Source organism: Cydia fagiglandana, chromosome 9 (genome assembly GCF_963556715.1).
Source record: "Cydia fagiglandana chromosome 9, ilCydFagi1.1, whole genome shotgun sequence".
Classification (NCBI taxonomy): Eukaryota; Metazoa; Arthropoda; class Insecta; order Lepidoptera; family Tortricidae; genus Cydia; species Cydia fagiglandana.
Genome location: NC_085940.1, coordinates 2,892,133 through 2,908,925, shown reverse-complemented (window position 1 = coordinate 2,908,925; position 16,793 = coordinate 2,892,133). Strand labels below are relative to the sequence as shown.

General features: G+C 39.1%; 1 protein-coding gene across 1 annotated transcript in view; it reads left to right on the top strand.

Annotated features, from left to right (window-relative positions):
• Nucleotides 1-16,793, top strand: part of LOC134667723 (nuclear pore complex protein Nup214-like) — a 41,719-nt gene that overhangs the window by 16,714 nt on the left and 8,212 nt on the right. Inside the window, exons 12-21 of the mRNA XM_063525143.1 lie at nt 8,132-8,214; nt 8,778-8,972; nt 11,561-11,730; nt 12,802-12,966; nt 13,153-13,329; nt 13,757-14,004; nt 14,655-14,792; nt 14,900-15,097; nt 15,485-15,910; nt 16,641-16,769. Coding sequence (XP_063381213.1) covers nt 8,132-8,214; nt 8,778-8,972; nt 11,561-11,730; nt 12,802-12,966; nt 13,153-13,329; nt 13,757-14,004; nt 14,655-14,792; nt 14,900-15,097; nt 15,485-15,910; nt 16,641-16,769 — 1,929 coding nt within the window. The remainder of the gene's footprint in view (nt 1-8,131; nt 8,215-8,777; nt 8,973-11,560; nt 11,731-12,801; nt 12,967-13,152; nt 13,330-13,756; nt 14,005-14,654; nt 14,793-14,899; nt 15,098-15,484; nt 15,911-16,640; nt 16,770-16,793) is intronic.

Below are 16,793 nucleotides of genomic sequence, written 5' to 3'. Positions count from 1 at the left end.
GTGCGGAGGACGAGGTGAGCGAGGTCCCGTGCCGTGATTGGTCCGTTCAAAGACACGGACGTCACACAAAGACACTTTCGACTCGAAAATGGAGTAAAACTACCGTATTTGTGGCAGAAGGGGTAGAGCTACTATGCTCAGTCTGGTAGAGATGGGTAACTACCCGGGTAAATACCCGAGAGCGGGTATTTACCCGGTATATACCCGATATTTACCTACCCGCGGGTAAATACGCGGGTATTTTCGTTTTTCTTCTAAATTTGATGTGTTTTATGGTATGTGAGTAAAAATAAGATTAATTTAAGTAATTTTTTATAATGTTACATAAAATGTATGTTCAAACTAATTACGAAAAGATTGATATGAGGTGAAGTTCGATTTTAACATATCAGTCCAATTATGAAAATCGTGTAAAATCATTCCCTGGCTTCCGGAAATGTTTAAAAACGCTTTTGATATACATTAGAAAGATGAAAATAAAGATTACTTATGAATGATAATAAAAAAAAATTATGCAGTGTCACAACTTGGGAAGCTCATAAGTCAAATACAGTTAGTTTTAGGACAAAAATGTATATAACCTTTTTTGTAGGAAATTCTGTCTACTTTAGTTTGTACATACAACACTTTTCGATATTAATGACAGATTACAAGAAATATTAAAAAAATCACCTTTACCCCCCTCCCCCCCAACCACACCCCCCGCCGACCGAGGTTCTAATATGTAATATCAACGTATAAGTACGATAATTTACTCAAATCTAAAAAAATACTCTAATGACGGCCTTTTTTTAAATATTTATCAAAATTATACTTAAAATTCCTTAGTTACAACTGCAGGTTTCACTAAACCATTTAATTTGAAATGACACACAATAATTACAACCATTAACTCGGTTTATATCTCCAATTTAACACAAATCGACATGTGCAACAAGAAATGAATCTACCCGTCCATTTGGGTAGATACGGGTAAATACCGGGTAGATGGGTATTTACCGGGTATTTACCTGGGTGGGTAAATTGGGTAAATACCCGCGACCCATCTCTAGTCTGGAGGATGTCTTGTCTGTGTCACCAACAAACCAAGTACAAAATATATTACCATAATCTATATGGTCAGCAGCAGAAGTTGCTAAGCGGGTGAGGTGTTCGAAATTACCTAGACACGCTCGGATCTTATTCTGTAAACAATAAAGTCGCGTCAAGATCATTTTGAACACCTGGCCCGCTTAGAAACTCTGCTGCTGTTTGTACTCCCCAATAGTTAAGGGGCCCACTGATTAACAGTCCGCCGGACAGTATCGGCCTGTCAGTTGTTCGGAACTGTCACAATTTTGTTCTAACTCATAGGCCTCGGAGTAATTAACAATGGAGACGCCATGTCTAAAATTTTCGGCACAAAATAGTCTGCCGTTTTTTGCGGGGGAGGGGCACATCAAATGTATAGGTACGTCATGTCAGATAAACGTCAGTCCATACATATGGTTGACATGTGGTTGACCATTGGCCGCCTATTTTCGACAGAGGGGAACGCCTGTTAATGGCGGCTCCATTGTTAATTACTCCGAGTCATAGGCCGATACCGTTTGGCGGACTGTTAATCAGTGGGCCCCTTTAGACAAATAGTAAAGTTAGATAATCGTGCCGGTCGACCGGAACCATATAAAAGATGTTTCCATTCATAATGTCTTAAGGTGCAGTGAGTTCAGAAAACGGAGTTTTTTAAAAGCCGTAGCTCTTTTTTGGATCACAATACGGCTGCCATACATTCAATTAGCAAACTTGAGGGCTTTTTCTAGTGACTACAGGGATTAGAATCCTAAGTTTTTGACTTTTGCTCGATAGAAAACGATCACGAACATAGGTCTAAAACGGACTTTAAGGATTCGTAACAATATGTGCACAAAAGATAAAAATATGAAAACTGCTTCTAATAACGCGCAATTGTATGCTTGACGGACTACCAGGATTACTTTTTTTTTTATTTCACATTCTATAAATAAGTTCGAAAATATGATATCAGCGGTTCCGTGCACGCAACTTCTTTGATCAGATGCCCGCTGGGCTCGGATCAAAGCACACGTATCGCGAATTTAATTAAAATGACAGTTGATTTTGGCATTTATTTCGACATTAAATCATATACATATACGGAAAAGTATACCAGTAGACAAATAGTATTTAAAAAAACAGGGTAAATAATTATCATCACACGGAGCTCGAGTCTCATCTTAGATTTGATTTGTTGGGGCATAATGGTTGAAAAACGCAGTCAACTATCTTAAAACAATACGATTCCAATATCATTCAAGTAATTTGCTCCTTGAAACCCGGCTTAGAATGAAAAAAGTTTGAAGACTCATACTTACTGATTGGAATTAATTTTCATTATGCTGGTATTAATATTGCATACCTATTTGACGTACTTTTGTACGTCAACGTCAATGAACTGTGATGACAATGTTGTGATCTTGTATTTATGTTAGAGAACTTTTGATCTTCAAATATTACCTATTAATACGGAACATTATGTAAATATTTCGTGTACTACTTGAAAATCGTGCAGTGGTACACCTATTTTGTCGCTGTGAGGTCCGGCTAAGATAGATGTATAATGCGGTTACGTGCTGTTCTAACCTTCATGAAATCAAGAATAAATTAACGGCTATGATCTAGCCTCAGTCCTAGCGAGTTTTTGCGGCTTGTGAGGCCGAGATATACCTACTGGCCTACGAGGCTTACAGCCCAAAATCGCTGCGGCCTGGATTGTGATTGCCTGTGTATCGAGTGTTATACTAATTTACTATAAAATAAAACAAAGTTTTTAATTCAATGATATTCTGTGCATATTTAATTTTATTTTTTATACCGTCGTTGACAAACAAGCATACGGCCCGTCTGATGATAAGCAATCTTCGTAGCCTTTGGACGTGTGCAACTCCATGCGCGTTGCCGAGTCTAACACTCCGCAATCATGCTCATACTCACCGTCAGGAAGGACACTATGAGTAGGGTCTAGTGCTAGTGTTATTTGGCTGCAGATTTCTGTAAGGTTGAGCTCTGCTCTAGATCTGGAATGACATCCGCTGTGCTGTGCTACCACATGAGCGAGAAGTCATTCTCAGTTCCCATTCCCATACCTCTCTTTGGACGTAGTTCAAGGACCAGAGGTATGTCCATATATCTTAAATATTTTGGTCTTAAATAACTATAGACATTCAGAGTCTGAACATATAACCGTAAGTTTACCAAAAAATTGCCGTAATAGCTGTAGGTACAGTGAGATGCAGGGAGAAAGAATCCGCCAAAATGAAATTTCCACCCTGCCAGGACTTAATTTATTGATAAAGATAACCATATATTTATTTGCAAAAAATATAGTGATGAACATAGGTGGACAGTAATTTTGGATGCGTAGGGTAGAGCGGGGAGAAACGTAACACTTTCTACTTTGACCTTAGTTTCTGGTTAACCCTTATTATTTTGATGAGTTTAATGTAGTCATATATAACGTCAGTGCATGTTCTGTACATTAACGTCTTGACTAACATTATAATTGTGTATTTTGTTTTAAAAAAATCGTCTTTTGTTACTAATGACCCCGTTGGCGTGCAGAAAGTAACACGTTGTGGGTCAAAAGTAACAAGACACAGTGGGCTGTAATTTAATATAATATGACATATCAAATCAAAATAAAAACCGGTCAAGTGCGAGTCGAACTCGCGTCCCAAGGGTTCCGTACTGCACACATTTTTGAACGAGCGAGCAAAGCGAAGTTCTTAAGTACATTCAACTGTTTATTCAATTTGTCCACACACAGCTGGCTATCTTAGGATAGTTAGTTACCCATTTTTTTTTGTTCAAGTATTATGTTAAACATAGTGCCTACATTTTTTTTTTCATTGTTAGGCGTATCTCTGTTAATTCAAGATAACAGGGCTATAACCGCGGAAATCGAAGCTCGAAGTTCGCAAATTGCTGGCATTTCTCTCTGTCACTCTAATTACCTACGGTTTCATTGGTGTAAAAGAAAAATTCCCGCAATTTGCGAAATTCGATGGTCGCGATATACGGCAGTTCAGCCTTCTCATCTAAGTGACCAAACTGAGGTGAGGTGAGGTGAGCGAGTAGTGAGCTAACTACTCGTACTTAAACCAATTATTTGTTCTGTTTGAGCACTAACCTCCTAAAGGTCATGCTTCGACCTTGCGTGGAGGTGCACCTCTCTCGGATGCGTCAGGCCTTCGGCCCAACGCAGAGCTTGGCCATCAACCTTCGTACTAGCTGTCCGCACCACGTTTCACGTAAACAATTGCGGTTGTGGCCCTGACAGAGCTTATCCACAATTCTTATTATCAAGACCGGCTCACGCTTAGTTGCAGACTTCTTACGCGTTTTTCCAGTAATCTGTAGGTATTGGGCCCAATCGCTTAGCAAAAGATAGAACAAAATCGACAATCTCCTTTCAGGGGAGCATGCACTTGTCGGAGGCTCCGGGCCTTCAGGGCTTTCGACCTTCGCATTCAGACAATAAAACTATAATTGTTCTGTGTTTGAGCACTAACCTCCCGCAATTCGGCCTTCAGCCGTGCGTATTAAAAAGCCTCTGAGGGATGCTTGGGCCTACGGCCCTACGCGTAGCTCGGCCATCGGCTTTCGAAAAAGCTGTCCACAGCTAGTTTCACGTAAACCATTACGGCTGTGTCCCTAAAACAGCCCAACCGCGTTTTTTTTCTTAAGTCCGACTCACGCTTGACTGTAGATTTCTAATATGTTATCCTGTCATCTAGAGGTTCAAAATTTTAGACCCAATATTATCGGAGAAAAGGGGGGGGGGGGGGGCGTAATTTTTTGCCTATTTTCTTAAATAATTTCTTAACTGTTTCATATAAAAAAAAATATATATATATTTGAGATCCTCAAAATAAGCCCTTTTAATATGTAACACGATATGGTTTGCAAAACTTGGTTTTCTAATTTTCTCATATTCTCCTTAAAATAGCCCCCTATACTTAAAATTCATTTGTTTATATTACATGTCCGTCTTTGGGTAGCAGACTTCCATATGTGTACCAAATTTCAACTTAATTGGTCCAGTAGTTTTGGAGCAAATTGGCTGTGACAGACGGATAGACAGACGCACGAGTGATCCTATAAGGATTCCGTTTTTTCTTTTTGAGTTACGGAACCCTAAAAGTACCTACGAATCATGTAAATTATTATTGATAACACACTTTAATATTTGCATTTCAACTACATAAACATTAGTATTTTAAGAAAACAAACCAATATTAATTCCTCGTTAGAAATTGTTTTTATTTCAAGTGATGAGATCAATTATAAACACAATTAATTATTGTCTTATAAACACGTTTTCTAATCATATAATTCAGGGTCAGAGTTTTTTTACTTACAAATATGGCATACATCGTTTACTAATATGGCATAGATCCAATAGATATATTGTATGGGATGTAAATGTTACTTTTGTATGGCTTTGTTACTTGTGTACCCGACCGCATTTTTCTGAAAACATGAAAGATATCTTTGAATTTGAAACAAAACGTGTGCGAGAAATATAAATTGCAATCAATCTAATCAATATCCCTTCGGGTGGCAGGGCCTCCGGTTGAACGGTAGCAAAATGGCGCGGCCATTTTTAAAACATGCCCCTGCGTGGCAGACGCCGGGAGCCAGACACTCCCCAATTAGCCGTGAACCGGGAGACGGTTCCGTCACAACAAGTCCGTGTGTGGCAGAGACCGTCTCCCGGCCTCTGTGCGACGCCGTATTTTGCACCTAAAATGAAACCGTTTAAACTATGCCTTCCTTGCTCACTTTTGCAAGATGCATTCTTCATTAAACAAGGATGGTATTCCTTAACGGTTGAATTCCCGCGTAAAATAATGTTTTTTTAGAAATGGCGTGATGTTCACGCCCCACCAGATCTCGCCCATTACGCGCCGACCGTCGAGCCGCGAACATTCAGAAACCAGAAATTTATTTGCTAAAAACATTGTCCTTACAAAGGTATACAAATGGAATACGCAGTGATAAAAAGTGAAATAAACTGTGTGAATCGTATTAAATGTAATGTTATGTCATAAAGACTGCTTTTTTTTCAATTAATTGTTTTATTTCCTAATTATACATGAAAGAAAAAAAGATTTTTAATATGAGATTTGATCAAGTCCAGCATATTCAGCATAATTCAAATAAATATAATGAAATTCATTGGTATACAATCAAATAAGCTATTTTATGCTGAATTCAATGATACATAGTTAATATAATTCATACATATTTTTTGAGAAATGGTCATATTTCTAACACACGCCAAATTCGCGATGACCACCCATGTAGGCCCCGCCACTTGACGTATATTTTTCTAAATTGGCCGCACCACAACCTCAAGCCACCGTTAAATCTGAGGCGCCGCCATTCAACGGCTTGTTATATCTGTCCGTCTCCCGGCTCCCCGCCACCATAGAGACCTAGCCAGACAATGCCACTCTAGGGGATATGCAAATATTCAGAAAATGTATGAATTTTAAAACAACATAAACATCAAATAACTAAAAGTCAAAAAACGTACTTTTGATTCGAAAAATCACGTTGCGTCCTCTCACACAACCTAATAGCACGTGGCGCCCGTTTCGACTGAATGCGCTGACTGAGTGAGGAGGGCACCACTGTCTATCACTTAATAGCAGCGGAGTGGTATTTTGTCTATTAGATAAACCTACAGAGCAATAGTTACTTTCCACCCGCAGTTACCTTTGTCCCCGCTCTCCCCTACATTTCACATGAAGAAGCATGCAAATTTTGCTTAGTAGCTAGGTAATATAACTTAATATATACAAATTGAAGCTAAGCTAAGGTAAGTTATATAATAATAACATCATCGGAATACTCATATGATTTTAATGAAATTGTCATTGAATTGATATGTGCCTTATCGAAAGCCCTTTTGATTAGAGTAGTACCTAAATAACGTTTTTCATTTGACGACTTCTGTATTTATTCGGTTTATTTAGTTCGAGTATCTAATGAATTCGATTATTTAGTTAATTTACATTTAAGTACGTCACATGTGACATGAACAGACAAGGAGAGCAAGATAAAATATATTGTTTTGTCTTCCTTCTTTCAATGGAACTTTTTTAGAGTTTCTCTTCCTCAAAGGAGGCTAGTGGTTAAGACGAAACTCAAAATACTCTCATTTGCATCTTAAAAAAAACAGGATGGGTCACTGACCTGTCCCGGTAAAGTGAGGTAGTGTGCGTGACGTGTGCTTGTGTGTGAAATGGGGTAATTTGACAGAATCTGAAAATTTTCCCCGGGCATACCTCACCTTAATCGTCTGTAATAAATGCCCAGGCTATGTATTATTTCAAGTGTATTCATGCTTACGTGTCTTATCATGTAAACAAACGTGACGTCAAAGTGTCATTCCATCAATACGATTCATAGACAATCTAGACATCGTAATGTCAGATGTTTTTGATGTTATCCGTTCGTTACTGCGATTATTGATGAAAATCTTATTAGAAATGATATTTTTCAGTGGTTATTTGTTTAATTGTAATACTTTGTGAGTTTCTTTAAGTACACAACAACATTTTAAGTAATGATTATTGTGTAATTCCGGAGAAAATTGTGATAATGTCTTCGAGAAGTGTTTGTTTACATGATAGGACAAGTAAGGATGATATATCTAGGAGACCGAGCTTTGCTCGGAAAACATAAAATCTCAATAATGCGCGTTTTCCCAGAGATAAGACGTGGCTATATCGATTTATCGCCCCCGAAAACCCCCATATAGCAAATTTCATCGAAATCGTTATAGCCGTTTCCGAGATCCCCGAAATATAAATAAATAAATAAGCAAGAATTGCTCGTTTAAAGGTGTTATTATTATATTAGATATATACACTTTAGCTACATTCTTCGTGAACAACTGAAGGAATGTTTACAAAAACAACATAACTGCTTAGAGTGGTTGACACTTTTTTAAGAACATTGTTAATCGTTTCAGGTGTCAACCAGTGTAGTCAGTTATGTTGTTTTTGTAAACATCCCTTCCATTTTAACTATTGTATTTCCAACATTTTTATTTTTCTTTTAGTGCCAAGTCTCCAGCCACAGCAAACGCCTGTAATACAGCCCCCGGAACCTGTAGAGGTCCAAGCGCCGCCAGCCCCTGTGCAGGTTTGTTATGTTACCTGTGTTTTGTAGTTACAAGGGCCTTCCAGAAAAGGCCTATTTTCTCAGAGACGGGACGTGTATGGCAACTACCTTAATAACCTGCACAAATCTGTATTATATACCTTTAAATGTATAGCTAAGCTATAAACGTAGAGAAATATCGGCTTCTTAGCATTATTTGTTTATTTATTTATTTTAAACTTTATTGCACATACAAAAAGTACAACAGGCGGACTTAATGCCAGAAGTGTTAATAAATAGCGTCAGGTACCCAACATTATTCTGGAATGCCCCTTCTTCTTCTTCAAGTGCCATCTCCGTCCAGGAGGTCGGCGACCATATGTCTATATATGTCTTTCTATGTGCCCCTGCAATACATAATTTTATCGTGCTTCATGTAACTTTAAGGTGGCTAAAAAACAAGTACATTCCCGTTGCCAGGAAGGTTGTGGGATTATACTAAGCAACTCTTACTGTGGGACCAACCCCGAAATCGCGGAAAATAAAATTTGACTGTTTCATACATTTTGGCTGGTTCATTGTTTAATTTTAATTTAAAATTCCAGGTCCAACCAAAACCAGCGCCAATCCCCCAAAAAGATCCCACTCCAGAAATAAACGCAGCCCTGAAGGCCGAGCAAGAATTAGCCAATAAACAGAAGGCAGACCAGGAATTCAAAAACATGCTCATCAGGGAGGCCAACGAGTTTCAGACCGAGCTGTACGAGTTCGTTAAGAAGACGAGGCAGGCACAGATTCAGGTCAGTTTTTATAGACTTTCTCTATGTTTCCCAAGGAAAGGGTAGGTTTTTAAAGGTTCAGCAACTCACATGTGACACCACTGGAGTACCGAACAAGCAGAAAGTAGACTAAGAATTCAAAAACATGTTCGTCAGGGAGGCCAACGAGTTTCAGACCGAGCTGTACGAGTTCGTTAAGAAGACGAGGCAGGCACAGATTCAGGTCAGTTTTTATAGACTTTCTCTGTTTTCCAAGGAAAGTATAGGTTTTTAAAGGTCCAGCAACTCGGATGTGACACCCCTGGAGTAATGAACAAGTAGAAAGCAGACCAGGAATTTAAAAACATGCTCATCAGGGAGGCCAACGAGTTTCAGACCGAGCTGTACGAGTTCGTTTAGAAGACGAGGCAGGCACAGATTCAGGTCAATTTTTACAGCGTTTCACTATGTTTTACTAGGAAAACACAAGTTTTTAAAGGATCAGCAAGACACATGTGACACCGCTGGAGTAGCGCCAAACAGAAGGCAAACCTGGAATTAAAAATAGACACAGTAAATTTGCTGTTTTGGTGTCACCCAACCCAAGATACTTCTTAATTCTAAGCTTAAATACATCGTTCGCAGACGTTCCTCTTTGATACAAAATTGTATGTATGGCATCTTATACGTTCTTTCACCTCCTAAGTTCCTATAGCATTATTCAGTTCGATGAAATTTGGCTTCCCTTTATCTTGCATAATATCGATTGTCCGAAATACACTTCGCATAGCAGGTTTCACAGAAACATTTTTAACCGAATGATACTTTTGCATAATTGTATAATTAGCATAATTGTCATATCGCATAACATTCATTTGGCAGAATTTTGAATAGCAAAATACTAATATTGTCGATTTTACATACGCCGAATTGTATGTAGCATAAATTACATTCCACCGAATTTCTTATGGCATATTGCTCATATTGCAAACTTGAATTACGCAGAATGTTATACAGCAGAATAAAAGTTCTGCCGAAATTGTTAGCCCATAATACTCATGTCACTGACTGAACCTACACAACAGGAATTGCTGCCAGAGCAACAGGTTAGATTAGGTTAGAACTGCGAACCCTACACAAAAGAAATTGTTGCCAGACCTGTAGGTTAGGTTAGGGTTAGAACTGTGACCCCTACACGAAAGGAATTGCTTCCAGAAGTGTAGGTTAGGTTAGGTTAGAACTGCGACCCCTACACAAAAGAAATTGTCGCCAGACCTGTAGGTTAGGTTAGGGTTAGAACTGTGACCCCTACACGAAAGGGATTGCTTCCAGAAGTGTAGGTTAGGTTAGGTTAGAACTGCGACCCCTACACAAAAGAAACTGCTTCCAAAACTGTAGGTCAGGTTAGAACTGCGACCCCTACATAAAAATAATTGCTGCCAGAACTACAGGTTAGGTTAGAACTGCGACCCCTACATAAAAGGAATAGCTGCCAGAACTGTAGGTTAGGTACGGTAAGAATTGCGATCCCTACACAAAAGGAACTGCTTCGAGAAGTGTAGGATAGGTTAGGTTAGAACTGTGACCCCTACACAAAAGGAGCTGTTGCCAGAACTGTAGGTTAGGTTAGGGTTAGAACTGTGACCCCTACACGAAAAGAATTGCTTGCAGCAGTGTAGGTTAGGTTAGGTTAGAACTGCGACCCCTACACAAAAGGAACTGCTTCCAGAACTGTAGGTTAGGTTAGAACTACGACCCCTACTCAAAAGAAACTGCTTCCAGAACTGTAGGTTAGGTTAGAACTGCGACCCCTAGGTACACAAAAGGAACTGCTTCCAGAACTGTAGGTTAGGTTAGAACTGCGACCCCTAAGTATATAAAAGGAACTGCTTCCAGAAGTGTAGGTTAGGTTAGGTTGGGACTGCGACCCCTACACAAAAGAAACTGCTTCCAGAACTGTAGGTTAGGTTAGGTTAGAACTGCGACCTCTACACAAAAGGAATTGCTGCCAGAAGTGTAGGTTAGGTTAGGTTAGAACTGTGACGTCTGCTCAATAGGAACTGTTGGAGTAGGTGTTCATTGGTGAAGAAGGGTAAGGAAAATATTATTCTCATCAACACTATGCCAAATATGTTGAAGCGTATTAAGGAAGTTGTGCGAAAAGACAGTATGCCAAGTAAATATTATGCGACGCAATTTGCGGCAAAATAATTATTCGATTGTAGGATTATTCTTCAAATTGATTACGCCATTGCTCAGCTTTACAAAATTGTGCGAAACAACAGTATGCCATGAAACTTATGCAAAAAGTAATTCTGCGAAATGATGATTCTGCCAAGGGTTGCTACGCAAAAGTAAAATATGACAATAAATTTTATGCAACATATTAGTAATCCATGAAATTTAAATCATATTCAATTCAGAACAGACTCGCATTTGTTTTGTTTCGTTCAATTTTCAAACAAACCCAAAATCAACTCTATTCCCTGCACGAAAGGTTCAATCTCAGTGGAAATTCTGGATTTTTCATTGGCATGGCTGGGCCTTGGGAGGCTAAAATAAATAAGCGGGGCGGAAGTTACACTACAGACTTTTGTATCGCTGTTGTCAAAATTCTACTGATTTTGCAGTTCTACCGAGACCTCCACGCGATTGACACAAACGCAGACCTCCAAAACCTAGACGCCGTAACCCTGAAGAAAGAGTGCTCCGTAGATGATCTGCGCAGCGCCATTATCGCGCTGAAGTTGGACCTAGTCCGCTCATGCGCGGTGGTTGCTGAAGCTAGAACGCAATCCGAGTAAGTCATGAATCTAGTATTTAACTGGGTCAGGCATGAGGGGTGCGGGGGAAATGACTGAACGGGATAGACTTATGTATCTCTCAATAGTAGGGAATGCTCCCGGTACTGAGCTTGTATGGCGAGAACCGGGAATTCCCGGTTCCGGTACTGTATTTGTACAGAAAGCCAGTACCGGGAGAACTCCCTAAGTAGGAGTAGCAGTGAAAGCGCTATTATTGTTTGTCCTTGTCAGTCTCACCTTATTTTTTTTCCCACCCTAATTATGATGGGCAACAAATAAATTCGACCAATCATAGTGTCGCATTGCGTATGTTTTGTCCCTCGAGGACGGCCGCGTATAGCACGTCTATAGGATCCTACCATCTATGGAGTATGTAAATTTAATTTCAGTACAGCTGGCCTCCGCAGAAGCGAAATAAACGAAAAACTTAACGTGTCGTATCAGCCGGGCTAGCACATGATTGGTGCGACAGACTCGCCCTCGGGATAGACTACCCGTCCCCCTTTAATTAATACAGTTAGAAAAAGACGGGTCTATCTCGCAGGCGAGATACTGTCGCGCCAGTCATGTGCTAGGCTTACAGACTGTCAACAAGGCAGAGGACCGACAGAAATGGAAATCGCTCCACCAACAATAAATAAATAAATATTATAGGACATTTTTACACAAATTGACTAAGCCCCACGGTAAGCTCAAGAAGGCTTGTGTTGTGGGTACTCAGACAACGATATATATAATAATATATAAATACTTAGAAAACAACCATGACTCAGGAACAAATATCTGTATCATCATACAAATAAATAAATGCCCGTACCAGGATTCGAACCCAGGACCATCGGCTTCATAGAGAGTTAAAAATATTTTAATTTAACTCTAAAATATATAACTCCTCATATGAACCTCCATTATTTTGGTGGCGTGACTATCCCGACTCGACAGAGGTCCATGGAAATTACTTAGTTAAAAAGTCAATCGACTTTTCGTGCCTTCATCTTTGCCGCTTTTTACTGATACAATAATTGTTTCACTAATTATTAGTTTACCAGACCTTGTTTGCCTTACAGCGCAAAAGACCTGGACCAGTGGACCCAAGCGGACCCGCTGACCACGAAGCGAGTGGCGTCTGTCAAAAAACTCGCCTACTACGTGCAAAACCAGCTCGAACAAGCGCACAGCTCGCTCAACTACAAGTGGAATCAGCTCGCTGAGCAAGAATTGAAATCCAATAAGTAAGTACACAGTACCGTCTCTACCATGCGGGCACGCAGGGCCCAGGGCCCTCATCCTCAGGGGGCCCCGAAGGACAGACAGTAACATCGAATAATCATCATCATCGGTTCTTGTCCGAACGCTGCGTCCTTACAGCTCGGCCTTCGGTGTCATTTTAACAGATATAAACTTTTCAATAATTCCAGACCAGGCCCCCGCATGATCCGACCAATCATGGACGACGTGTACCAACCACTAGTGAAGCAACAGGAAATACTCAGTCGGCAAGAAGCAGTGCTCAAAATGCTCAGAAACACGCTCAACGAATGCGACGGCCCGGTGTATAAATCTACGCCTATATTGAGGAGCACGCCTTTTAAAAAGTAAGCTTAGTTGTATACCAACCTCAGTGAAGCAACAGGAAATACTCAGTCGGCAAGAAGCAGTGCTCAAGAGGCTCAGAAACACGCTCAACGAATGCGACGGCCCGGTGTATAAATCTACACCTATATTGAGGAGCACGCCTTTTAAAAAGTACGCTTAGTAATTTAGATAGTAACTAATACAGTATACTAACCTCTAGTGAAGCAACATGAAATACTCAGTAGGCAAGAAGCAGTGCTTAAGATGCTCAGAAACATGCTCTACGAATGCGACGGCCCGGTGTATAAGTCTACGGTACTCAATCGGTAATAAAAAAGCGTGTTTCAATTAAAAAACACGCCAAGATCGCGTAGTCTATTTCTAATGCTAAAAAGAACCAACTATAGAAACATTTTCTTATGCTAACGTTACCAACTCAATTTCCAGAGACCCACTCTCCAAACTGACCAAAAACATTCTAAACATGAGTCTGGAACCCCAAAAACCCGAGAGCAAAAATCTGCTCACCCCTCAAAAGTTAGACGCTTTGCGTGACATGTTGTCCAATCACAAGACAGTGAAAATCAAACCAGTAAATGTAGAGATGAGGCATCATTTGACAACTATGAGGATGAGCTACGAGAAGAGTTTGAGGGAAGAAAAGGCGAGGGAACAAGCGATAAAAGCTGAACCAGGTATGTAGTTATATTCAGAATGAATGAATGAATGAATGAAATTATTTATTCCAGAAATAGTAGTCTATATGTGTGTAAATAAAATAAATATTTTATGGGACATTATTAGAGAAATTGACTAAGTCCCACGGTAAGCTCAGTAAGGCTTGTGTTGTGGGTACTTTGACAACGATAATAAGTGTATAAACATTTTATTTCAAATTTGCTGTACATCATTTTGGACTCTTCAAATTGTTGGATTCCTATCAAACATAGCTAACCACTGTAATGAAAATGAACCTCTATTTCACGTAAAAAACAAGACCGAAGTGATCCCATAAGTGTTCCGTAAACGAAGTTTTGTACGGAACACTAAAAATGGCATCAAAATCGGTCCATCCGTTGGGGAGCTACGATGCCACAGTCAGACATACATTGGCGTCAAGATTTTGACACAAACGTCTGGATTTTGTTAATTCTTAGAGAAAAACTTATGTACTTCGTTATTCCCTTTATCTATTTTTCTTCTTAAGTTAGGTTAATTATAATATGAATATAAAAGTAAAATATAAAAACACTCACTTCGTTACTATTATTAGCAAAACGTCGACGATTTGGTTTGGTTTGGTGACGAAGTTGTCATAATCATCAAACTAAACTTTTGATTTCAGTGAAAGTGCAAGTGAAACAAGAGGTGAAACCAGTTATTAAGCAAGAACCTAGACCAGTGAAAGAACCTCCGAAACCAGTGTTTGCTCCAATAGCAGTCACGCATGCTCCACAGCCTACTAAGACTTGGTTCACTGAAGGTAACTAAAGTGACTTACCTTAAAACTTACTTAAAACATAACTAAAGTGTATACGTTCGCCCATTCTAACAAGGTTCACAATGAAAATCAGAATAATATTGTTACAGAACCAAAAAAAGAACTTCCCAGCCCTCAAACCCAACCTCAAGAGATCAGCTTCACGATATCCAAAACACCAACGGCCTCTCGTAACGTTCTCAAAAATCTGCTCGAAAATAAGCAAGTTACCGTTGAAATGAAGAAAGATGAAAACACTATGGACAACTTCATGGGGCAGAAGATTTGTTCTCCTTCCAATTTTAACTGTGAGTATAATTATATTCAGCTCGTAATTCTGAGTTGAAATAATATAAAATTTCCCAAATGGCATTATGGGCACTTTTGCACCAGAAGCGATAAAGAACGGGTTTGACTAATAGTTACTTTCTGTGTAATTATTTAAGATGTAAAATTCCTATGTAAGTAAAATTTAAATGAAGATTATATATTATTTCCCAAATACTCAGAAAGTGTAATGGTCAATTAAATAATAGACCTCTTAGGATGGTATTCCAGCTGTCCAATTTCTTTGTTCAATGCGTATTTTCGTTTTACATTTTTGCTTTGTGAGAGAGACGCAATGCACACAAGAAATTTAACAGGTAGAATACCAACCTTGTAGATACGTAAAATTAACATATTTCCATTTTCAGTCTCATCAGTAATAGTTGCAACTCCTACAGCGTCATCCTTTACAACGAAACCCATATCAGCACTTAATAACATGTTAAACCAATTCACACCAACTGAAAATAAACCTATTGAGACTAGTGAACCAGTCAAAGAAAAGATGTCCAATCTTTTCACAATGACAACGAAATATAACGTGCCAGATGTTTTGGGCAATTCTAATATGATTACAATCAAACGGGTTGAACCGAAAAGTGATTCGAAAGATAAATCGAAAGAGAATGTCCCAGCAAAGACAGAGAATGTAATTTTGACGATTCCTAAAGTGAATAAAGATGATAAAAAGGAAAATGAGCCGAAACCACTTAGTATGCAAAATACGAATAAACCTTTGTTTAGTTCTGTTGCTCAACCAGTTGCAATTACTTCTGCATTTACTAGTAAAGCAGGTATGTGTTTTTGAGTTAATGTAGATACATGCCAATGACGTAAAAAAAACTACAAATTAGACTCCCATGTAAGTTCACCAAAAATTATTATTGTCGTTAAAATCATCAATTTAATTTTGTGTTCTTAGTGAACCATGCTACTTGTTTATTTCTAGCTTAAGTAACTTGATTATTTCAATAAGTATGAATGTACGTCCTATGCCCTAATAAAATACACCAGAATCTGTGACATATTAGGTTTGGCTGACAAATGTTCTAATATAAATCGTAAGTATAGAGGTCAAACCGGTACATTTTATGGTCTTAAGGGGCTCACTGATTACCATTTCGCCGGACGATATCAGCCTGTCAGTTAAACACAAAATCTGACAGCTCCGAACAACTGACAGGCTGATATCGTCCGGCGAACTGGTAATCTGTGGGCCCCTTTATATCATTAGAGCCTTCTTGATACCCACTAAATGTAACAACCTGTACCTAATAGTACCTATATTTTAAGGCACTTACAAAGCCATGAAAAAATAAAAATTGCATTGTCTTGGCAATTTTGTACATCTGCGGCCATAGCACGGTCGCATTTTTATCACCATTCACCTGTCACGTTCTAACATTTATGTAGTACTTAAGTGCGAAAGTGACAGTTTATAAAAATGGAACCATGCTTCTACCGCTGGGTGGCTAGGGGACAAGATGATAGATAGAATTGTTTCTAAATTATTGCCATTTTTAGGTGATTTACAAAAATCTGACGAAACTAAAGGAAAACTAGAAACAGAAACGCCTAAGGAAGCTCAGAAATCTACAGCAGCGCCTGTGTCTTCAGCATCCATATTTGCTACAGCCAATGCTACTATTACAAGTAAACTTATTTCTACCACTTTTT